This window comes from Anoplophora glabripennis, unplaced genomic scaffold (assembly GCF_000390285.2).
Source record: "Anoplophora glabripennis isolate ALB-LARVAE unplaced genomic scaffold, Agla_2.0 scaffold216, whole genome shotgun sequence".
Taxonomy (NCBI): domain Eukaryota; kingdom Metazoa; phylum Arthropoda; class Insecta; order Coleoptera; family Cerambycidae; genus Anoplophora; species Anoplophora glabripennis.
The window spans coordinates 682,880-705,450 of record NW_019416347.1 but is presented as its reverse complement, the minus strand read 5'-3'; the positions used below and the strand labels follow the sequence as shown (position 1 = coordinate 705,450).

The 22,571-nt window shown below is 30.5% G+C and overlaps 1 protein-coding gene across 1 annotated transcript in view; it reads right to left on the bottom strand.

The window, feature by feature from the left end:
- Positions 1-22,571, bottom strand: part of LOC108905934 — a 117,068-nt gene that overhangs the window by 34,649 nt on the left and 59,848 nt on the right. The window contains exon 3 of the mRNA XM_023454193.1: positions 5,892-6,261. Within this exon, the coding sequence (XP_023309961.1) occupies positions 5,892-6,261 (370 nt within the window). The remainder of the gene's footprint in view (positions 1-5,891; positions 6,262-22,571) is intronic.

Here is a 22,571-nt window from a genome sequence, read left to right as displayed (position 1 = left end):
TTAAAATAAATGTTCAAACTGTCAACCGTTGTTTTCTACACGCAAAGCATTAATCTACGATGAAAATGAATGTGGACATTTCTTAACATTTGAGGCGTTATAGTTAGAAACTCGTTTTGAATCTTTTCATTTAAATCTTGAATATCCGTTGGTGGTACTTCGTATACTCGCTCCTTGATATAACCCCACAAGAAAAAGTCCAGACTATTTAAGTCAGGCGAACGTGCGGGCCCAGGAACTGGACTACAACGACTGGTTTGGATATACGTGCAACTTCATTTTTCTCGAAAATGTACATGCTATCGAATTTCGACAAGTATATTTTTGTAGTATGCTTTAGAGTTTATAAAATCGTTTAGAAATGTAAGAAATTTCGACTTTTAACATATTTTTTTTATTGTGCCCTTTCAATTACCTGTATCGGCGACACTGCTTATCAGAAAGAAACCGTTTACACAGTATTCTTAACGAACAGTTGATGTTTAGTGGTGTATAAATTTTGACATTTTTATCTTTAGCCGATTTAAAGATAATTAAGGAACACCATTTGAAAAGTAACAAATTCAACACACTGTATCTCGAAAATAGGGCGTTTAAGAAAAAAACGCTACATGAACTACTCCTATGATTTTCCCATGAGGAACTTGCGCACAAGTTTTTTGAACGGGACGTCCTGTATATACTTGAATTTTAGAATCTTTGCTAGTACACTAGTTCTTTGTTATTATAACCCTTTATAAATCTGGGCTCTAAATCATAAACCGAATATCAATATAAGAGAAAATGAATGAATGATATATTTTTTAATATTTATCTTGTTAAACCCTTGTCACACAGTCTTTCATAATAGTTTATTACACAAAAGCATGGGTAAATGTCAAATGTCTAACAGAAACTGTAGATACCCTCTTCAAATTTAAGAATAACAGACAGTACCTACTGATCACGATTTTAAAGAAGTAGCTACATGTTTTGTATTGAAGCTTTATGATATACATACAGTATTTAAATTGGAAAATTTTCTCTCTGCCCACCTTCATATTATTAGAGTAGAGCAGTAATCATTAGAGATATCACAAAGGTTGAAAAAAAATTTTTGGTTAATATTGCCTATACAATATAAAATGATTCCTTGCAATTTATCATTTATTACAATATAGTGCTAATGAATTATTAGTATTTATCAGTTACACATATGATGGAAGAGGAACGATTGATACAACAAATGTATTTTCGGTTTGCTGTTCCTTTTTGAAATAACGTCGAATATCAATGAATATTTACCACATTTCCTCTAGAGGCTGCGTTTGGGATTGATGAGGGATATCATCAACTTAAGTAAACTGCGGATCTTAGAATCATTTGCTTGATCCCCAATTTTTACTTAATTTTAATATAAACGTCTTATTTCACATCCCATTTGGTTAACCTAAGTAAATACATTTTAGGAAAACAGTTCATGCGAGAAATTAGACTAAAAACAGACCGCGCGGAAGTGGAGGACAAAAGCTGAGGGCGTATTTGGAAGTATTGTTTTTCTGCCTGGTGAATTTGATTACCGTCAATTTGGCATGCGAGAGACACTGACATGCTGCTTTCTTTTTAATATACGTATTTCAATCTTTAACATAAATACCAGTTATTTAAATTTATTCGAGTTACAGTTAAAATAACTCATGCGTTTGTGGAAGTCTTTGAAGGGTCATACAAAACGGAATATAATTTCATGGATGCGGTAAAATTTAATTTACTTCGCTACCCAAATAGTACAAATGTCATTCGTTGTTTATTCAAATTCTACAAGAGTTCATGGCAAAGTAGTGGAATCAACTATTTTGTATCAGTATTGAATCAGTATCTAGTAGTTGAACTATCTCACATAGTCATTGAGGATGTCACAAAAGCTTGCAAAACTAATAAAATCAATGACGATAACATGATATTCAGTTTTATGAGGTTATAGAATATACAACATTTGCAATACAGACGCAAAAACACTATTAGTATACATGGTGGTCCGAATTTTATGCAGGAAACTTCGAGGGTAGATAGATCTCTTTAAAATAATAGGTGTTTGCCTTATAAACGTTGGTCTGGAACGGTCTCGTTTTAGAGATACAGGGTGTTGAAGTTGTTAAAAAAATTGATTTTTTGCTTATATCTCCGGAATCTATTAACCGATTTCAATAAAATTTAGTACAGATAATGTATGATAGTAGGTCTTGTATTTCCTAAAATATGAGCTCTAAAGATTCAACTCGTGGTGTACAACTGGACAAGGTCACCCCCTTTTTGATAAAAAAAACCTACGCCACTGTCTTTTTTTACACGCTATTGTAACGGATTTATATTCTATTACACAAAATACGTAAAAACGGTAAATTGAATTTTTTCCCTAATGTTCACCGTTCTCGAGTTATTCATACTAGCACAATCCCCTTGTAGCAGACACTTCTACAGTTCTAACCATAATATTATAAGAATATTTATGTTTATGCTTAAAAATAAGTGCAATTTGTAAGCATATCAACAAAATTCTTTACACTCGTCGCTTTCATCTTTTTGGATTAAAACGATATTTGGAAAATCACGACGGAGTAATGAAAGGCACAAAAATGAAATTTTAAGAGTATTTGACGACGATGTTTGTCTCGGCAACTTGAAGTGAGTAAATCGAAAATTTGAAAAGTTCTACATAAGCATGGTAAAAATTCGTACCTGTGCAAAATTTACTTCCGGGAGCTGCAGAGAGGCGCCTGAATTTTTAGCAGAATTTCTTACTAGAAATACTTTGGACCGATGAGGCTTCGTTCTCAAAGCGAGGGGTAGTGAATTTTCACAATTTGCATGTTTGGTCACAAGAAAATCCTCATGAAATTCGGACAAAATCTTTTCAACACGAATTTTCTGTGAAAGTATGGCTCGGAATAATTCGCAATAAAGTATGTGGACCTTTCTTTTTGCCACACCATTTAAATTTAAATTCCCAGCCATATCTAAACTTTCTAGAAAACTATCTCTATTTGAATTATTAGAGGATGTTCCATACGACAAAAAACTGGATGGAGAATAATACAAGAATGGCTTAATGAAAATTATATGGGGTGATGGATAGGCAGAATACCAAATACCAATGTCAACCATAATATTGGAGAGGGTCCAGTGTCTCGGCCAGCCAGATCGCCAGATCTAAACCCCATGGATGTTTGGGGTTACCTATCTGAAAAGTAAAGTTTACTCCAATAGATACTAGACTACAACTACTGTAGCGAATAGAACGCAGGTGTAATGAATTAAAAGAAAACCACCACATGTTATTCGCTTCAATTAGTTCCATTAATAGAAGATGTCAGAAATGTATGGATGTGGGTGGTTCGCATTTTGAACAATTGCTCTAAATACGTAACGTTAATTTTTTTTCTTGTTTAGTTGTTGTTGCTTGGTAAATGTATTTTTATTATTATTTTGATACATTATTCTTATTTGTAAAGATTAGGCCTCCAGGGAAAACTAAAATACACCAGGAACACTACCTCACAGGTGATATGGAAAGAATATTGTTGATGTGCTTACAAATTTAACTTACTTTTAAGCATAAACATAAATATGCTTGTAACATTATGGTTTGAAGTGTCTACCATACGAGGATTGTATTGGTATAAATAACTTGAAAATGGTGAATCTTAGGAGAAAAATTCAAGTTAACTTTTTTACGTAGTTAGTGCATTAGAATATAATTCCGTTACAATAACTTGTAAAAAATACAATGGCGCAGGTTTTTTTTTTATAAAAAGGGGGTGGCCCCTGTCCAGTTGTACACCACTTGTTCAACCTTTAGGGCTCATATTTTAGGAAACACAAGGTCTACTATCATACATTATATGTACCAAATTTTATTGAGATCGGTTAATAGATTCCAGAGATACAAATAAAAAATGATTTTTTTTTAACAACTTCAACACCCTGTATCTCTAAAACGAGGCCGTTGCAGAACTATGTTTATAAGGCAAACTCCTATTATTTTAAAAAGATCTATTTGTCCTCGAAGTTTCCTGCATAAAATTCGGACCACCCTGTATAATAAGGGCTTAATAAGTCATTTAAGTCTTAAATATCTAAAAAAAATATTAGTTGTTAATGTCGCAATTGTAGATATAATTTACATACTAATCGATAGGAACATAATAATAAATGTTCAAATTATAGAGATTTCTAGTAACAGAATAATTTAGAATTAGGCAATAATAATTGTTAAATTAATTAAAAATTCTGTCTATCATTAGTTTTACTTATTAAAGTTTAGACAGTTAGTATTTAGTCAAGTAAAAGAAGTTACAAAAAAGTAGACTCAAATCCTTTAACCTTTTGAATGGAGTGGTAAAGTACAAAATAAAATCAAGATGTAATTTTGAATCTGACGTGAAATTGAAATAATGAATCGTAAGTATAATATATTTCGTAATTTTTTATATTCAGTCAGCAGCTAATAACCAATTGATATTTCTTTATATCAATCCTTATCCTGAGTTGTATTTTCTTTTGAAATTTATTCACTTTTATAATGTTGGAGATCAAAGAAAACAAAACTTGGGTCTTTTTTTTGTTCACTTGATAGATCAGCATGGAAATGGCAAATGGCAGATAGCCATTATGTTTATAGAAAAAAAGGGCCAATACAAAATAAATTGTGTACAATAAAAATTTAATTTATAAAAATATTTTCCTAGAATAATTTGCTTCTAATAGAAATAAAATAATTGTCAAGACTCAAGAACTGGAGAAAATATGGGCATTAATATATTATTTTATTATAGAGCATTTAACCATATCTACTTGCTTAATTTGGAAAAAATAGTCAATGGCATCCGAAGCGTTTCAGAAAAATATATTTGATGTAACAGGTATTTAGAAAGACTTTTTCCAATAAAAGTTTTTGTGCCTTTTGAGATTTTTTAGCATACATTCACGAATAAAAATCCATAAATTATAACAACATTGTTCGCAACGTAACATATTAGTATCAATATAATTTAAAGTTAATGTACAAAATCATGCATCACTTTTATTACATCTTCTATAACAAAGCATCTCTATTTTTGAGAAATTATTACAAAACTATTTTTTTTATCTACACATTGTTTTTCACAAGAACTACTAACTTTCTTAATTTTTATATCTGTTAACAGATTTTACGAACTTCTTTTGGTTGATAGAAGTGATAAAAATATATTGGAAATATGCCCTGGTCATTTTATACTCGCAATTTAATGTTAGGTAACCTCTGACAATTTTTTGGTGAAATGGGTATTTCTTGAGAGAAAAGTTGAAGCAAACTCTTACTCATGGCATCCCTGTACAAATTTACACGTTTCTAGCATACCTATAGTTTTTTAAAAGTTTGTAGGTGTTATCTGAGCAGTATTTGTATGATTGAGTTCGTTAAAATCGTATATAAAAGTTGAGAATGTCTAGTCATTAAATAAGACACCCTGTATGGTGTCCTATTTAATTTTTGTTTAGTCTCACAAAGCACAGAATCTTCCACTGGAATTAAGGTATTAAAATCTGCATCACAGGCAGTATCTCTGCTGCATAAATAACCTTTTTTAACAGATGAAATCCTTCGGACGTCTGATTCCGACGCTACTGGTTAATTTTTGTACATATCTGTTACTACTATGAAGGAATAGCACTGCAGCTTTGAAGTCTATAACTTTGAAGAATCATATGATTCTCAGAAATCATTTTAGAAAAAAAAAACAACACTGTATGTTCTTACGAGAAGAATCAATCTTGAAAAATCGCGAAAGATCGCTATTTATTCGAACTCAGAAAACTGAAATTGCAAATTACGTTAACATCCTTAAAATAATTTATGATTTTATAATTACCTTGAATTCGATGGAGACACGGTGCTACCATCACCATCAACACCCAGCTGGTTGATGGCACTGGCATCAGCACTATAATCAGCTGCAGCATCGTTATTGTAAGGGTCCGTATCCTTAAATTCGAAGTCTTCCAGTTGATTATATTGATTGTTGTTGTTAATTCCAGCGGAAGCTCCAGAAACGCCCGAAAATGTGGATAATCCCTTTCCAACAAGTTTGCCTAAGCCTCCTAAGATGGACGGGAGAAACATTGCTATTAACACACTTTTTATTAGCTGCGCTCCGATGAACACCGGTAGTAAGAGCTTTTTTAGAGCAAAAGCTAGGAAGCCCATCCCGAATCCAGTCAAGAAGGAGCTCTTGCCGCCATCTCCTATAAAGTTAAATTAATGTTAAATGAATTTTTTATTTTGTACATTGAAAGATGAAAAGATTTGTCTTCCACGACTTTGCCTTTAAGAAAAAGAGGGTAAAGGCGTATAATCGATATTTATTATACAGTGGTGGAGACTATTTAATGATAACTAAAAAAGTTTCAACGAAAATTATTCGTTTATGATTTTTTATGGCATGGTAAAGTAATAGCTCGTTTATCCAAGTATTATAGTTTTAATAAAAATAAATAATTAGTTTTGTTTAATATAGTATTAAAGAAGTTTAGAAATCTTTTCAGAAGATGCAACATTTTTCTTCAACCAGACAAAATATTTGATTGGAGGTTGCACCTACCGCGTAATTACGATACGTAATTTACGACCACAAATAAATACGATTTATGAAAAAAAAATCAATAAAAAATATCTAGTTTTCGAGTTACAAGCCTTCAACATTGTCAAAAATAAAACTAATTTAATTAATAACTTCATAACCCTTTCACCTATCGCGTTAAAATTTGGGACATTTATTTGGACTATTATGGCGTATTATTTCTTAAAACTTTAGTCAAATCGGTATACTGGGTTATAGTTTTCTCCGGTTACCTCTCCCTTTTAGCTGTCAAAACTTTACAGTGGTCGTATTTTTTTAAAACGGGTAGTAACATTGAAAAAGTCGTTTTATTTAAAAAAAAATATTGTCTGTTGAGAAAATCGAATACGGAAAGCCATTCTTGGGAAAAATTGCATTATTTGCAAGTCTGTATGTTTCGATTTGCGCAGCAGTGTCACGGATCTAAAACTTTGAGTTCAGTAGGCGACGAAAACAAGATGTTGATTGCTGTGGCTATCAGGTAATGTCATTATTGTTATATTTCTTTAGGATTCTCATCAGTCCACACATGCAAACTATGAAAATTTACAACTCCGTTCCTTGTAAAACAATTTTCGTCAGTACAAAACAATTTTAAGAGAACTATTATCTTCTGCGAAGCCATTTACCAACCAGCGGCAAAAGTGTAAACGTGCGTTGGGATCTAAACTTTCAAGTTCTTGAGCAGGAGTTAAATGAAATGGCCGAAGAAGTTGCTTTTTAAAGTTTTGTGAACATTAGTTTTACACACATCTAATTGTCTTGATACACTGCGGACACTTCATAATTTGCATGTGTGTAGTGATGAGAATCCTAAAGAAACACAGCAATAATGATATTACCTGATAGCTACAGCAATCAATATCTTGTTTTCAACGCCTACTGAACTCAAAATTTTAAATCCGTGACTCTGCTACGCAAACCGAAACGTACAGACCTACAATTAATACCATTTTTCTCAAGAATGGCTTTCTGTAGTCGATTTTCTCATGAGACAATATTTTCTTTAAATAAAACGACCTTTTCAATGTTGCTGCCCATTTTAAAAAAATACAACCCCTGTAAAATTTTTGACCACTAAAAGGGGGCTATCACCCAGTATATCGATTTGACTAAAGCTTTAAGAAATAATATGCCATAATAGACCAAATAAATGTGCTAAATTTTAACGCGATCGGTAAAAGGATGTGAAGTTATTAATTAAATTAGTTTTGTTTTTGACAACCTTGAAGGCCTGTAACTCAAAAACTTAAAACTTTTTATTTAACATTTTTTTTGTAGATCGTATTTATTTAACGTCGTGAATATACAGTTAAACGTTGTCGGTGAAATTTGCGGACACCCTGTATATAATTCAAAATTTTTCAATTTGATATAGTTACAACTTCATACAGCTTCGTTTTTCATATGTATTTCAGGAAGCATTAACTATATTGATATCAGTTAATCAGTTGTATTAGTTTTAATTTAAAATATGATTGTTGCAGTCAGGGACAGAAATCGAAACAATTCTGGTTACATAGGTATTTGTACTAAAAAAACTGACCCATTTTTACTTCAAATTGCCTTTTCAAAACAGTGGAATAAACTGCAAGGTTTTACATACCATAGGATAAAGACAAAAATAAAGTAAGAATATGTAATATATGAGGCTTTTTTCATCTTTAGTAACGAATAATTAGTTCATAGAATTACTGAAATAAGTTAATTGTCACTTTATGTCTTCTAATAAACACAAATAAAATAATTCAAGTTTTATTTGATAATTATATAGGGATAAAATTATCAAGAAATATTATTCACGATTCGTCATTTGTTTGATATTTAATTCAATTGATTTAAAATAGATAGCCACTGGCAAAAGTTAGTTTATGAATAAACGAAGATATTTTTCAAACCACTTATTGTGGTTTGGTTGATATACATACGTAGCTAGCTTGGTTCTGAATAGACGGACATGACCTATGACCTATGCTTTGTCTCTCATAAGCCAGGCATTTTTTAACATAATTTAAACGTATTTCCTAAAATTCCTTCCCTTAAACATGTAAAATATAGTTTATAGAAAATAAGCATGTATCTAGTTTTCAGTTTTCAATATTCAGTTGAAAAACTCGAAACATATTTGTATATATGTAGAGGGTCGTTCATTGTTTAAAAAACATTTGAATTTTGCATTTTGGAAATATTTATTAAACCTTTTTCTTTAATAGAACATGATATATATTTCTACATATTCGGATAGAACGCTTTTTCATGACTATCTATCATATACGTTCACGGGGTGATTCTATAAACTATTATTAATTTACAATATTTACATACATTACATTTCTAATAACGGTTACTAACGTAAAAAATCACAAAAAGTTAAAGCATGCTTCCAGCCTTATTCAATAGGTATAACATTAATAAGAACTTTTTTATTATTATTAAAACTATTTTTAATACAATTTTTAAATAATATGTATATGCAATATCTAAATTTTAAACACATCTTTCAAATAACTGTTGACGTTTTGGGATAAGAAAACCCACTTTTTTGTGTTTTTCTTCAAATTTCTCAGTTTTTATCAATTTTACCACAAAACCAATAGTTAGCTGACACATTTTTAAGTTACTAACGATATACAGCGTGTCCCGCTATAATGTCCGGAAGAGGTCAACAAGATGGTCATCCATCTCATTATAAAATTATGGTTAGAGAATGGTTGGACCAACATTTTAAAGATCGATAAGACGATTAGGTCCTGTTCTATGGCCTCCTAGAAGTCCTGATCTGACAATAATAATTATTTGTGGGGCAATCTAAAACAAAAAGTTTATGCTGAACCGCTTGGTAATAATGTGGACACTAAAAAACAGAATAAGAGAAACAATTGCTAATATTGTTTATGTAAATTTTCATATTATTAGCAATTAATTGACTTAATAAAAATAAAATTAAAGAAATTGATTATTGCCTTTTTTACAAATATCAAATAAAGTGGTACGGTACATACAAATTAGCTGCTCGCATTGTTAAAAAAAATAATAATAAAATTTTAATCCCCTGTGGATCCTAAATGACATCCCTGATAATATTTTTCGATATTGTCAAAAATAACGGTACTTACTCTTGGCGACTAACAATACTTTTCTAAATACTGAACACCCTGTATAAAAAATGACAAATATTTTAACAGTCTTGACCGTTTTGGAACAAGTAGGAGTTTTTACAAATAATGACTTTTTGCCGTAAACCCACAAATAAAAACTTTTCCCTCTTCCGGACATTACAGCGGGACACGCTGTAGATTCAAGACAATTTTTTTTAATTTAAATATTTTTGGTCATTGTAATAGGTATTAATATATATGAGGGTGGAGTTTTTCTGGTTGAGCTGATCTTTGTTTTTAATAATTTTTTTCATAAATGTTCCCTTTGTGAGCTTAGAAATCATAATCCTCTACAAAATGATGTGACTCCCAAGGGTTACATTTTCAGGTTTCATCTTTCTTTTTTGTTGTATTGGTGCTTTAAATAGAGTACGTACAATTATATAATGTATGCCCGACATTATATAATTGTACGTACATCAACGTATAAACAATAACGTACGCTGTCGGTTCTGTTCTGAATCTTCATGACAATGAACTGAGAGTTTCAGCATAGCAGAAACATGGGCTTTTATAATTAAAAAGAATCAAAGAAAATGAAATCTCGTTGATACATCGTGATAAAAATAATGGCTTTTGAAGTAGCATTTTAAATTTTAATTTTTCAGAACTCAGTATGGTATAAATGTAGGCCGATTAAAATTCGATGATAGGCGTAATATACCTAACAGGGTCGAATTTAGGTAAATATTTACTAGGGTACAACCACTGTTTAGTACAATATTTCCTAAGAAACTGCATAATCATTATCTAGCGCAAACTTTAAACAGTTCGACATTAGTGATACTTATCTTCATCATGTGATTTACATCTACAGCATAGGTGATTGAAAACATAATCCACTTCATGCAACGCGAAGTGGAAGCAAATGAACCGATCAAAGCTCTGAAGAAATATAATAATCGTAAAATATCCTGAAAAGAACGAAAAACATTCAGGATGGTGAACAAGGCGGATTTGAAACGTCTAAAAAGAAACTTAAGAAAACAATTTGTTTGGATAACTTCGACATAGTGGTTCTTCATCAAAAAGTTCTTAATGTTTACACTACTGAATGAATTGTACAATGATGGGTAACTTAAAGTCCCTATCAGTTTGGTCGCTCTCATTCTATCGCACCCCACCACAAATAATTACGGAATGTTTCGGACTGGGAGTGGGGTGTGGAGATATACTACACCGTGGCACCAAAAACTCTGATAGTACAATAGGGTAATTAATAATTATTAGTCTGATACCAGTTGCATTTGATATTTTTGAAAATTATTATTTTAGTGATTTGTAATGTAACATTTCCTTGGTTAGTTAAATCAGAATATTGAAAAAATTTTTTAAAATAAAATGTTAAAAACCATTTACTCTTTTAACTATTGTTCACAACCTGCATATTTAATTTTTTTTCCTTTACTCGGGATATTCATTTATAAATATTGTCGTAAATTGAATACATACAGGGCGGGCTAAGAGTGATTATATTACTTCTATGCCATGCGGATAGAAAATATTTTTTTGAGGCATTGAGAGGCGCCTTAAGGGGGACATTTTTAAAATGTTATGAAGTATACAGGGTGTTTCGGAAGGCCGCATCAAACATGGTTTTAAAACGCAATGGCCTCTTCTTTATATTTCATACATATTTTAATCATGATGATAATGAAATAATGATATATTTACAGGTATATACAAAGACTTTCAGATAAAATAAATAATGTTTTCGAAAATGAATCAATTATATACTACCTAAATTGCAAATAAAAACATAACATTTATTAATAATTTATACACCATAAACGTAAAAGATAAAGATGATTTTCTTAAAAAAGAAGCAATGTTGTTTATATTATACCACTTTGTTGTGTATTACAGTATGTAGATCAAACATCTCAACATCTAAATTCATTCATCATCTGCTATCTCTCTAACTATAGAACTAATATTAAAAATAATAAATGTAATGGTGCTTGGTGCGTAAACAGCTAATATTTTTCAATTAATTTAGATGTTAGTTATTAATAAAATAATGACACTTTTTTATTCGATGTAAATAAAAACACGTTTTTAACAAAGTATATACATAGATATATATTTTTTTAATGAAAATAAATATTTAAACGAATCGATAATAAGTCGGTTGAAATTAGTCAATTAATCCCTGCAACTATTGAGTCATATTAGGCTGTTTGCAAATAAACTCAGTGATGTTTTACGAGCAACAGCAAAAAATCGAACGAAGCACCTGCGGGAACAATTGAAATTCACGGATGCGCGCATGCGCATGCGTTCTAAAACTTCTAAATGCTACTACCATTTATTAGCCATTAGACAATACGTATTTGTCTATTACACGTGTTTCTGTCTAGATTGAGTTTTTTATACAAATTTAAATTGTTTGTTGTTGCTAATAAATGGTAGTAGCATTTAGAACGCATGCGTGAATTTCAATTGTTCCCGCAGGTGCTTCGTTCGATTTTTTGTTGTTGCTCGTAAAACATCACTGAGTACTGAGTTTACTTGCAAACAGCCTAATATAACTCAATAGTTGCAGGGATTAATTTACTGATTTCAACCGAGTTATTATCGTTCATTGCAATGGTCAGTTTAACTTTGAGTAAATTATATAAACTTCCTTAATTTGTGAATTTATATTATTATGATTATTATTATCTTTTATTATTATTATTGTCATTGTTAGTGTTACTGTTATTATTATATTCTTCTCGTTTAAATATTTATTTTCATTAAAGAAATATATATCTATGTAGGTATATACTTTGTTAAAAACATGTTTTTATTTACATCGAATACCAAAGTCATTGTTAATAACTAACATATCTAAAACTATTAGCTATTTATGCGCCAAGCACAATTACGTTTATTATTTTAAATATTAGTTTTATAGTTAGAGAGATATATGATGAGTCAATTTAGATTTGGTCTACATAATTGTAATACACAATTATTATTACAAAGTGGTATAATATAAACAACATTGCTTCTTTTTTAAAAAAATCATCTTTATCTTTTACGTTTATGGTGTATAAATTATTAATAAATTTTATATTTTCATTTGCAATTTAGGTATATGTTTGATTCATTCCCGAAAACATTAGTTATTTTGTCTGAAGGATTTTGTATATATAAAACATATAATCAAAATGAAGATTGTTTACTGTTCCATCATTATTTCATTATTATCATGTTTAAAATATACTTCATAACATTTTTAAAATGTATGTCTTTCTATACAAACCTTGCCAAAATTTGTAGAGCTTGTGCGAATACACCGTCATAGGCCGTTTTCACACTGGCTGACACGACACCGGCACGACAACGACAACGATGTCGGTGGATGCGTAATCTCATATAAATAAATGGTCATGTTTTCACACTCGCCGATATATCGGTATCGTGTCGTGACAGGCTACTCCACTCGCGTCGTCGCTGATTTTGTGTCGGTATCGGTGCTGTGCTGATGTCGTATCGGTGTCGCTATCGGTATATGTGAAAACGCCCATACAAACCACTAGAGGTAGACGAGCATCGCGAGCCTTCCCCGGATGGTCAACCATCCAAGTAACTAGTCAGCACTCACCCGTAAGTGATACATTAGATTATTTTTTATTTATAAACATAATTTGCAGCGTATTCAACTGGGTTAGTTGTAGGCAATACCATATTTCCTTGTGCCGTTATGGATTATTTAATAAATTCAGTATAACTTTTAATAAAATAAAAAGATATATAAAATGAATCATCTATCATGTATACTCAAATTATGTAATATTATTTGGTCTGTGTTGTGTTTATTCGGACATTTTACTGACGAGTCGGACCTACATACGGCCTGCAGTGCAAAACCCGATTTCTGATGCTGACAATTACATGTAGCTGGTATTTCCGATAGATGTCAGTTGCACGCATCGCACTCACGGAGATGTGCCTCAACGCGTTCGGACTTCATATGATACGATCCACACATTTTCAAATGAAATGAATAAAATACAATTTATGTCCTGCATTGTATAGTCAGTAGGTACTAATAGTGACGATAATTATTTTCAAAACTTTTAATTTTGTATGTATATCTGAATAAATCTTAGAAATATATTTCAATTCTCCCCAAAAAATAAATAAAACCAGAGGAAGAACAAGGATTTTAACCGGATCATCGATTTTCTAGAAAACAGCTACATTTTAGCATAAACAAATGACTCTGAACATTCAAATTAGCATGTTAACTGGCATGTCGGAAAATAAATTGCTGTTTGTCGATTTGTGCAGTTACACGTGCGAGTTATATTTGCTCATATCCTTTTTAGTCCATTGTATGGAATATATGTAACTTTTTTATTCTACTTCATTAAACAGTTATACCAAGGTACGTTCTGGAAGTTTTGTTGGTTGACACTTGTCTAATTGGATTTTAGCTTTGAAATTATTTATATATGACTTACATATTCAACTCACGCATTTTTAATGTTCCATTTTGTCTGTCATCTCATAGTAAAAGCACAGTGAAGTATTATATGATTATTTTTCGTACAAGGTACCTACTATATTTTTAATTTAGAAGAAGCCTAATAAATTATTAATATATTTTTCTTAAAATAAATTTTTATATTATTTTTGCATTCCATTTTTCATTATCTCTAATTTAAGTGAATAAAATGTCAATAACATATGTTGCTGAACCAATGTGACTCAAAGGAAAAGTTGTGGGTCGAACATAATGAAAGGAAAGATCGTAAGGAAAATCATGGTACCGAAAGAGACTCAAAGAGAAACTAAACAACTTAAGAACTATTAGATCAGATAACTTATTAACGGAGAGGGCATTCCAAATTTATAAAAGATCTGCTCTGTTAGAGCAGTCAAAATAGAGAACGAGATGGTTTAATAAGGAAAAATAAGTTGGTTGGAAGCTTGTGGAAACCAGACCAAATGGAAGAACTAGAACTAGGTGGCAAGATCATGTGATAGAATTTATACAAAAAGTAAGTAACTGGATGAGAAAGTCACGGAACAGGAGCGAGTTGATCATATAACTTTAATTTCTCTATCAAAACTTAAAGAACATTTACTAATGCAATCAAATGGTTGCCAATGTAATTCGACAGTTGTTAAAGCATTTAGCTAAGTTAAGGGAAGCTTGAACACATCCACCAATTTTGTCATTTGTAACCGTCAGGACTCTTGTGGTATTGCAATTGACGTCTTCAAATCTCACATATCATATATTTAACAATATGACAATGTATTTTGTTATTTACGGTAATAAACTCGACTATAAACAGTTTGAGTAACAAAATGCCTCTTTTTATGATCCGTGTTCTTAGATCTGAAGGCGTTGACAGCTCTGCTCCCAGGCTGAGGTCGGCTGACGTTCCCCAAAACTGTGTGCAATGTGAGAAATTAAACACACTCTGTACCATATATCTATCTATATCAATATCTATCTATATAATAATAAAAATATATCTACTATACAAGGTCTGCCGGTTAAAATTCTCCAAGTCTGTATTCCTATAGCTTTTAGAACATCGTCACAATTTGTGGACATGTAAATTTATTTTCAAGGACACCTAAACTAACTGTTAAACTTTTAAAAATAAGTGCGTTTAAAGTGAAAATAGGTAAATACGTTGAAAATTTATTTTTTAGGTCAAATTCACTGTATACCTAAAAATGTATGCCTTCGAATTGACCATTAAAAGGGCTTTAAATTAATTGACGGGTTGACGGCTTTTGTTGGTGTAAAGGGTGTTTAAAATGGGATTAGAATGATTTGATAATTTGCTGCCTCGAAAACTGTTAGACATATCTAGAACACAAGGGTATATTAGTTTAAAACTGCTCAATTTTAAAATATATCAATTTCTCGAAAATAAATCGAAAATAATTTGAAGTTGAAATTTTTGAAATTAAAGTGAAATTTTCAGGTTTTAATTTTACCGTTTTCCGGGGAAATAATATCAAGTGGTTCCAATACATTTTGTAACTTTAGTTTTAATATGTCATATTTCGTTAAGAGTTTTGATATGGATTGAAAAAATACGCATTACTAAAGTGTTGGTTTTAAGTAAAGATGTAAAGACAGAGTATACTATTTTGCGTATATCGTTATAGCTGAGCCACATTTTGTCACTGAAGAATTTTCTCATCAGCTGTTAAGTTGAATTTATCTAGCAAAGCGAGCTCTCTATGTAATTGTCTTTAATAATCCAAGCGACTGCATGAATGACATTTGCCTGCTGCATATTATCAACATGTTGAAGATATTATGTCGGTTCAAATTTAAACACACAGTTGCGAACACAGATTCCACACATCGGCGCAACACGTTGCAAACAACCTTTGACTTCCGATGACAGATTATGTACGGGCCTATGTGAAATGCTATTTGTTAGATACCATTAAATTACTTTTTCCGTGGCAAAAATCTCTCATTTTCCTGATTTAATCTTGGGGCTAGTTTGAAATTATTTGAAAGGTTTTTTGTGTTATTCCTTAAGAGTTTTACAGAATTCGCTGTGGAAAAATCCACATATCACTAGGAATTATTAAACTTATTAAATTTTATTCGTTATTGTCGTAAACATAACGCAAATTATAATAATGTCGTTAATATTTTGTTTCCTTTGAATTCAAAATGCAGAAAGCCAATTAAATAATTATTAATTTTACTTTTCTGCTTTAAAAAAAAATGTTTTCGATATTAATAGATAAATTAAATAATTAGAAGATACTGAAAAGAAATTAATAAAATTTGTATTAATTCCGTGAAGCAAGCTTTAAAGATAAATATATGTTTTTATAAATTTTCATGGGGAATGTATATTTTTTCAATATATTACAATTTGTGTGACCTTGTAGTATTGGAAGTACGGATTATACAACATTAATCGCAAATTAATTGACCTGAATTAAGATTATTTAAGGTAACTTACCTATATACCAACTTGCTGTCCTGAGAAATATAATCCCCCAAAGTGGTGTCTAAATTTTGGAAAAAACTCCTCAACTAAAATTAATACACGATTTAGCCTAAGGTGTTAACTAACCATAAATAAATGTGAACAAATTATGTTTAATTGGAATAATGAAATTATAAATTTTGTTGATTAGTAGCTGTTTCAATAAAACTGATACAGTTAAATGAAATAATGCTTCAATATACCGTCAATATTAAATAACTTTTATAAATTTAAAGAAATTGTTCACAACGTTCAGTTACCAGTAATGATGTTTTATAATGTTACATTCAGTTATAAAATAATTTCACACATATTTTTAAAAAACACATATAGACCAAACAAATTAAATTTTTACTCGAAAAAGTCCTATCCGCGAGATTATTGTAAAATTGTCTAAAGGAACATAATACAAGACATCTCTCATCTCGTGAGTCAAAAACTTTTATTAGCTAACTTTTCTATTTAAACAAATAAGTGAGGAAAACAGTTTTTTCAGTTGGCAGGAAAAACCGTCAATTTTAGCGAAAAGTGTCTCACAGAGAGCTTGTAGGGAGTAAAATTATCTACAAAATTAGATTTGTTAAATCAAAATCGGTTAATAAACAAAAAAAATATTGCAAAAAAACAAGAAAAGTACCCATTTTTTAATTTGTTTATAACTATCTCATTTATTGTTAAAATTTTATAAAACCTATGAGAAGTTGAGGGTTTTGTCATACTTCAAAAGTGTGCCAAGAGTGGGCACCTGTTGGTCGTAGAGGGTACTTTTTAATTTTAAAACTATATTTTTTTGCAGGCTATCCATTGCATCTATTTTCGGTGAGATAGCATAAATAGCAACAATGTTATTCAAATTGTTTATAAGCGAAAAACGCACGGTTTTTTAATGTACAATTTGTGAATGTTAATGTCAAAAAACCGGTGATATTTTTTAATAGGTCGCTTAATTACGTCTTTAAGATTACAATGACGCTTTCAGAATCATGTTTGATTGAAAATTAACGCCTGTACAGAGGCTTAAAGTTCATAACTTTTGGAGCCTCCGCTATAAACAAATAGAATTGTGCGAAAACTATTGCACCTACAGCGCCCACTTTTGGCACACTTTTAAAGTATGACAAAACCCTCAACTTGTCATAGGTTTTATAAAATTTTAACAATAAATGCGATAGTTATAAACAAATTAAAGAATGGGCACTTTTCTTGTTTTTTTTACAAAAACTTTTTTGTTTATTAACCGATTTTAATTTAACAAGTCTCATTTTGTAGATAATTTTACTCCCTATAAGTTGCCTGTGAATCACTTTTCGCTAAAATTGATGGTTTTCCCTGCAAAGTGAAAAAACTGTTTTCCTCAGTTATTTGTTTAAATAGAAAATTTAGCTAATAAAAGTTTTTGACTCACGAGATAAGAGATGTCTTGTATTATGTTCCTTTAGACAATTTTACAATAATCTCGCGGATAGGACTTTTTTCGAGTTTCTCTTTTATTTTCGCAAATTTTCCTGGTGCAATACCATATTATTAGCACTAGTACATGTTTTCACTATTTTGTAACGTTGAAATTTTTTTCTAAATTCTTATCAGATGAAGACAATGTTCTTCGTTACCGGAAATCTTCATAGGTTGTAACAGATGAAGAATAAAAAAAACCTTTAAAATTCCCCATAGAAAATAGTAGCACTTGTCTTCATTCGTTCGTAATTCCTCTACGAGAAAGCAAACCTCAGCAGTAGAAAGATTTATTTTACAAAAATTGATATCCTGACCTTCATCAGGATAATTTCTTATAAACCAGCAGGTCACCTGCTGAACTGAATCTTGAGGTAATAGTTCTCGAACTTTTTGAAGAGGGTATGCACAGAAATTTATAATATCTCAGTTTGTCGAGAATAACGTCTAATACTGATTTGTGGTTCATTTTCAATGCTCGCTAAACCATTTTCCTTACATTGTAGGTACATTAAAGCGTTTCCATCTCTCGAGCACGTCTATCAACTCTGGAACATGGAACAACTATTATTTCATTCATACTTCTTCTCCAGTTTTCTTCCAGAAATTTAATACTAATAGCACGTCCTTTCGTTAGTTTCGAATTTTATACACAATTGAAATAATATTTAAATATTTATCTTATTCAATCGATAGGATTCGTAGACTACTACTGAGTTTTCTAATTAATACTACCTTTCTTAATTATGAGGTTTATTCAAAAATTAACAAGAGTAAAAATATTTGTACATAGCAGGAAGGATTTTTTATCAACCAGCGGAGAAAATATATGAATATATTTGGGGTATATTTCTCCAAGCAACTCCTTACAACGCATAAATTAACATTAATTACGCTTAATTAATTACGGCTTGTAATAAACCTCTTTACTAAATTTGGTTGTTCTACGTTAAAGATTTGTAAAGATATTTTTCAAAATTGGAACACCTGTTTTAAGTGCTTTCCTCCTCAGTTGTGCAAATTGGTATATAGGTAAGTTGCCTTAAATCATTTTATTTTGCCTTGCATCGGTTTATTTGATCCGGTATATTTATAAATTTAACCTGTGTTATTATAAGGAACGGTACGAGTTTTTCAGCCGTGGAACTTTTCATGACTAAATGAACATATTTTGTGAAGCTGTTAATTATTTAATTTTATTGGGGTATTTTTGATAGTTGAAGAATTTCTGAAGAGAAATCAAGGACTAGGTGTCCTTGAAAAATGCCTTACTTATGTAACTCTCACTAATATTGTAATATTGTCATAAACAAGTTTTGTGATTTTTAATTCTTGTATAAGCTATTAATATTGCGTAATTAAAAGACGTGGGACAATGAACGACCGAGAAACAATGTTCTGTGTCAGTTAAGTCATCAACGAAGATTTATAGATTCAGTTTGGAATAAGTGAGAATATTTCACAGATGACCAAGGAATTGAAGGAATTATAACGGTATGCACTCATTTTGCAGTCGAAAGGAAAGAAATTAAAATGACTGCTCTAAAGAAGAAACATTTTTAAATATAAAGGAAGAAAAGAGGAAGTTACAAAAGAAGACTTAATGTGTATAAATATGGAAAACGAAATCAATGAACGACCGATCAACAATGTTCTGTGTCAGTTAAGTCATCAATGAAGATTTATAGATTCAATTTGGAATAAGTGAGAATATTTCACAGATGACTAAGGAATTGAAGGAATTATGAGGGTATGCACTCATTTTGCAGTCGAAAGGAAAGAAATTAAAATAAGGACTGCTCTAAAGAAGAAACATTTTTAAATATAAAGAAAGAAAAGAGGAAGGTGCAAAAGAAGACTTAATGTGTATAAATACGGAAAACGAAAGCAATGAACGACCGATTTCTGCCAGTGATGTCATGAAAAAAGAGTTATAGATTCAGTTTGGAATCAGTAAGAATATTGCACAGATGACGAAGTAATTGAAGGAATTATGACGGTATGTACTCATTTTGCAATCGAAAGGGAAGAAATTAAAATAAGAACTGCTCTAAAGAAGAAACGTTTTTAAATGTAAAAGAAGAAAAGAGGAAGATGGAAAAGAACACTTAATGTGTATAAATATGGAAAACGAAAGCCCTCATCGTGGTCGTTCAGTTTTAAAATCTGAGTAGCAACTGCGAAAAACCATGCACGCGCTGTCAAGTGGAAGTAAGTGTTGGATTTTAAAATTTATTTATTTTCAAGAGAATATAGGTAATACAGAAGTTTGCAGTATTTTACTTAAGTTCGTGTCAGTTGTGTTATAAATGTTTAAAATATGTAAGAAATATTCTATTTGCGCTCTACTAACTCTCAATTCAAATCAAAAGAATTTTAATTAGTTTATTTATATCTATATTTCCAAATGATGAATGATAAACAACATAATTGAAATAATAAGTCACTCAATCTGGAGAACCAGGAATGAATCTTTATTTCGAGTAAGGCAGTATTTTTTTGTAAATAACTCAAACCAAAAAATCTGTACTTGTATGTTTTACGAAATAGAAAGTACTTTTCAGTATGAATCCGTAAGAATAAAGATGTGAAAAAGCTGAGTAACAAAATAATGTAGTACAGGTTTTAATGCAGAAATTGGATCTTTATACGTTTAGAAATGTAGAACAACAGTTTTTTAAATTTTTGACACACGCTGTATTTAAAACCGCATTTTCTATTTACTTGGCCTTACTTTGATATAAAAAAATTAGAACTCTAAAACGGCTTGTTCCTCGAACAGAATGGACGAGATCTTGTTTCTTAAAAATTCTGTTGATAATAAAAAGCATTAACTGAATTCGTGGTACTGACCCCTCGTATCTCCGCCGCTGGTCGCCATATTTGTAAGTCAGCTCAGTGAGTTCTTACTTCTATTTGTATAAACAATGACTCACGTTTGCTTTAAATAATTTGTTCTATTGTATAGATAGGTTTCCGGTTTCAAATCTGGACCACCCTGTATATTCTTTAAATAACTTCAAAATAAAACGTTTTTAAAATATTTACACTTTTGTCTTCGTATATTTTACAATGTCCACTAGAAAAGCCTTTTCTTAGATGACAATGTTCTGTAGGAGGCGATTTTTCACAATAAAAGTTATACATTATACAGGGTGTTCTACAAGCTCCATGACAAACTTTGATAGATGGTAGCTGGGTTACTTTCAAACAATTTTTCTTATATGAACATAGGTTTGATTTGTTTTGGTTTAGAAGTTACAAGTTTTTTAAAAAATCATTTTTATTTATCAGGCTACTTTGATTGAAGTACTTTGATTGAAGTATTAACAATATTAACTTCTAAACAAAAACGAATCGGACCTGTGTTCAGATAAGAAAATATGTTTGAAATTAACCCAGCTACTGTCAAAGTTCGTCATAGAGCTTGTATAAACCAAATTCATAAAATTTGATGTAATGAGAATAGATCAGTGTTTTTATATTAAATTACAGTACTTACTATAAAAGCACTGAGCTAGGTATATACTTTCGTATTACATTTGTTATTTTTTATACCTACTCATAGTATTATATAAATTTTATGTAGACGAGGCAACAACTAAAAGTTATAACAATTTAAGACTAACTATTGCATATTTATGTGTTTTTGTAAGCATTTCACAAATGATGTGGAACTTTAACCTATGGTATGTTAGTTTAGACAAATATTTGATATATATTTTTATAGAGGGTACAATTTAAGTTATATAAAGATAATTAAAATACTTTCATAGTCGGTTTTGTACAATTTTAAATGTTTAGTAAAACTGATTTACTTTAATTTGTGTTTCTTGGGATTACCAGAAAAATAATTGCTTTCAAATTTTATTGATATTTTGCATCATTTAAAATGAGAATATAATAATTTGGTTTCCCAATTACTATAAACGTGGAAAGACGAAAGACATACTCAACCTATAGCGTCTATAGGAAATTTACAACATTTACAGATTTTTCTTATTTTAATTATGTACCAGGAAAATTGATACGCTGTCCATGATTATCTGAATCTAAGTCTTCCTAGCGCATAGAAAACTGTATTGTTAGGTTTTTACTAAACGCTACATAATATCTATAACAGCCAAGATATCCTTTACAATAAAAAAGTGGAAAGTTAAAATACCTACTTATATATTATTCCTTTCATGTGATTATTGCCATTATTATCTGAACACCTGTACTAAATTATTTAAGGAGATAGGTAGGTACGTTTGTGGCAGCACACATTTACTACCATGCCATGTCTATAGAAATATTTTTAATAAAAATAACATTTCCTATTTTCTGTTTCACTTTGGCTACATATA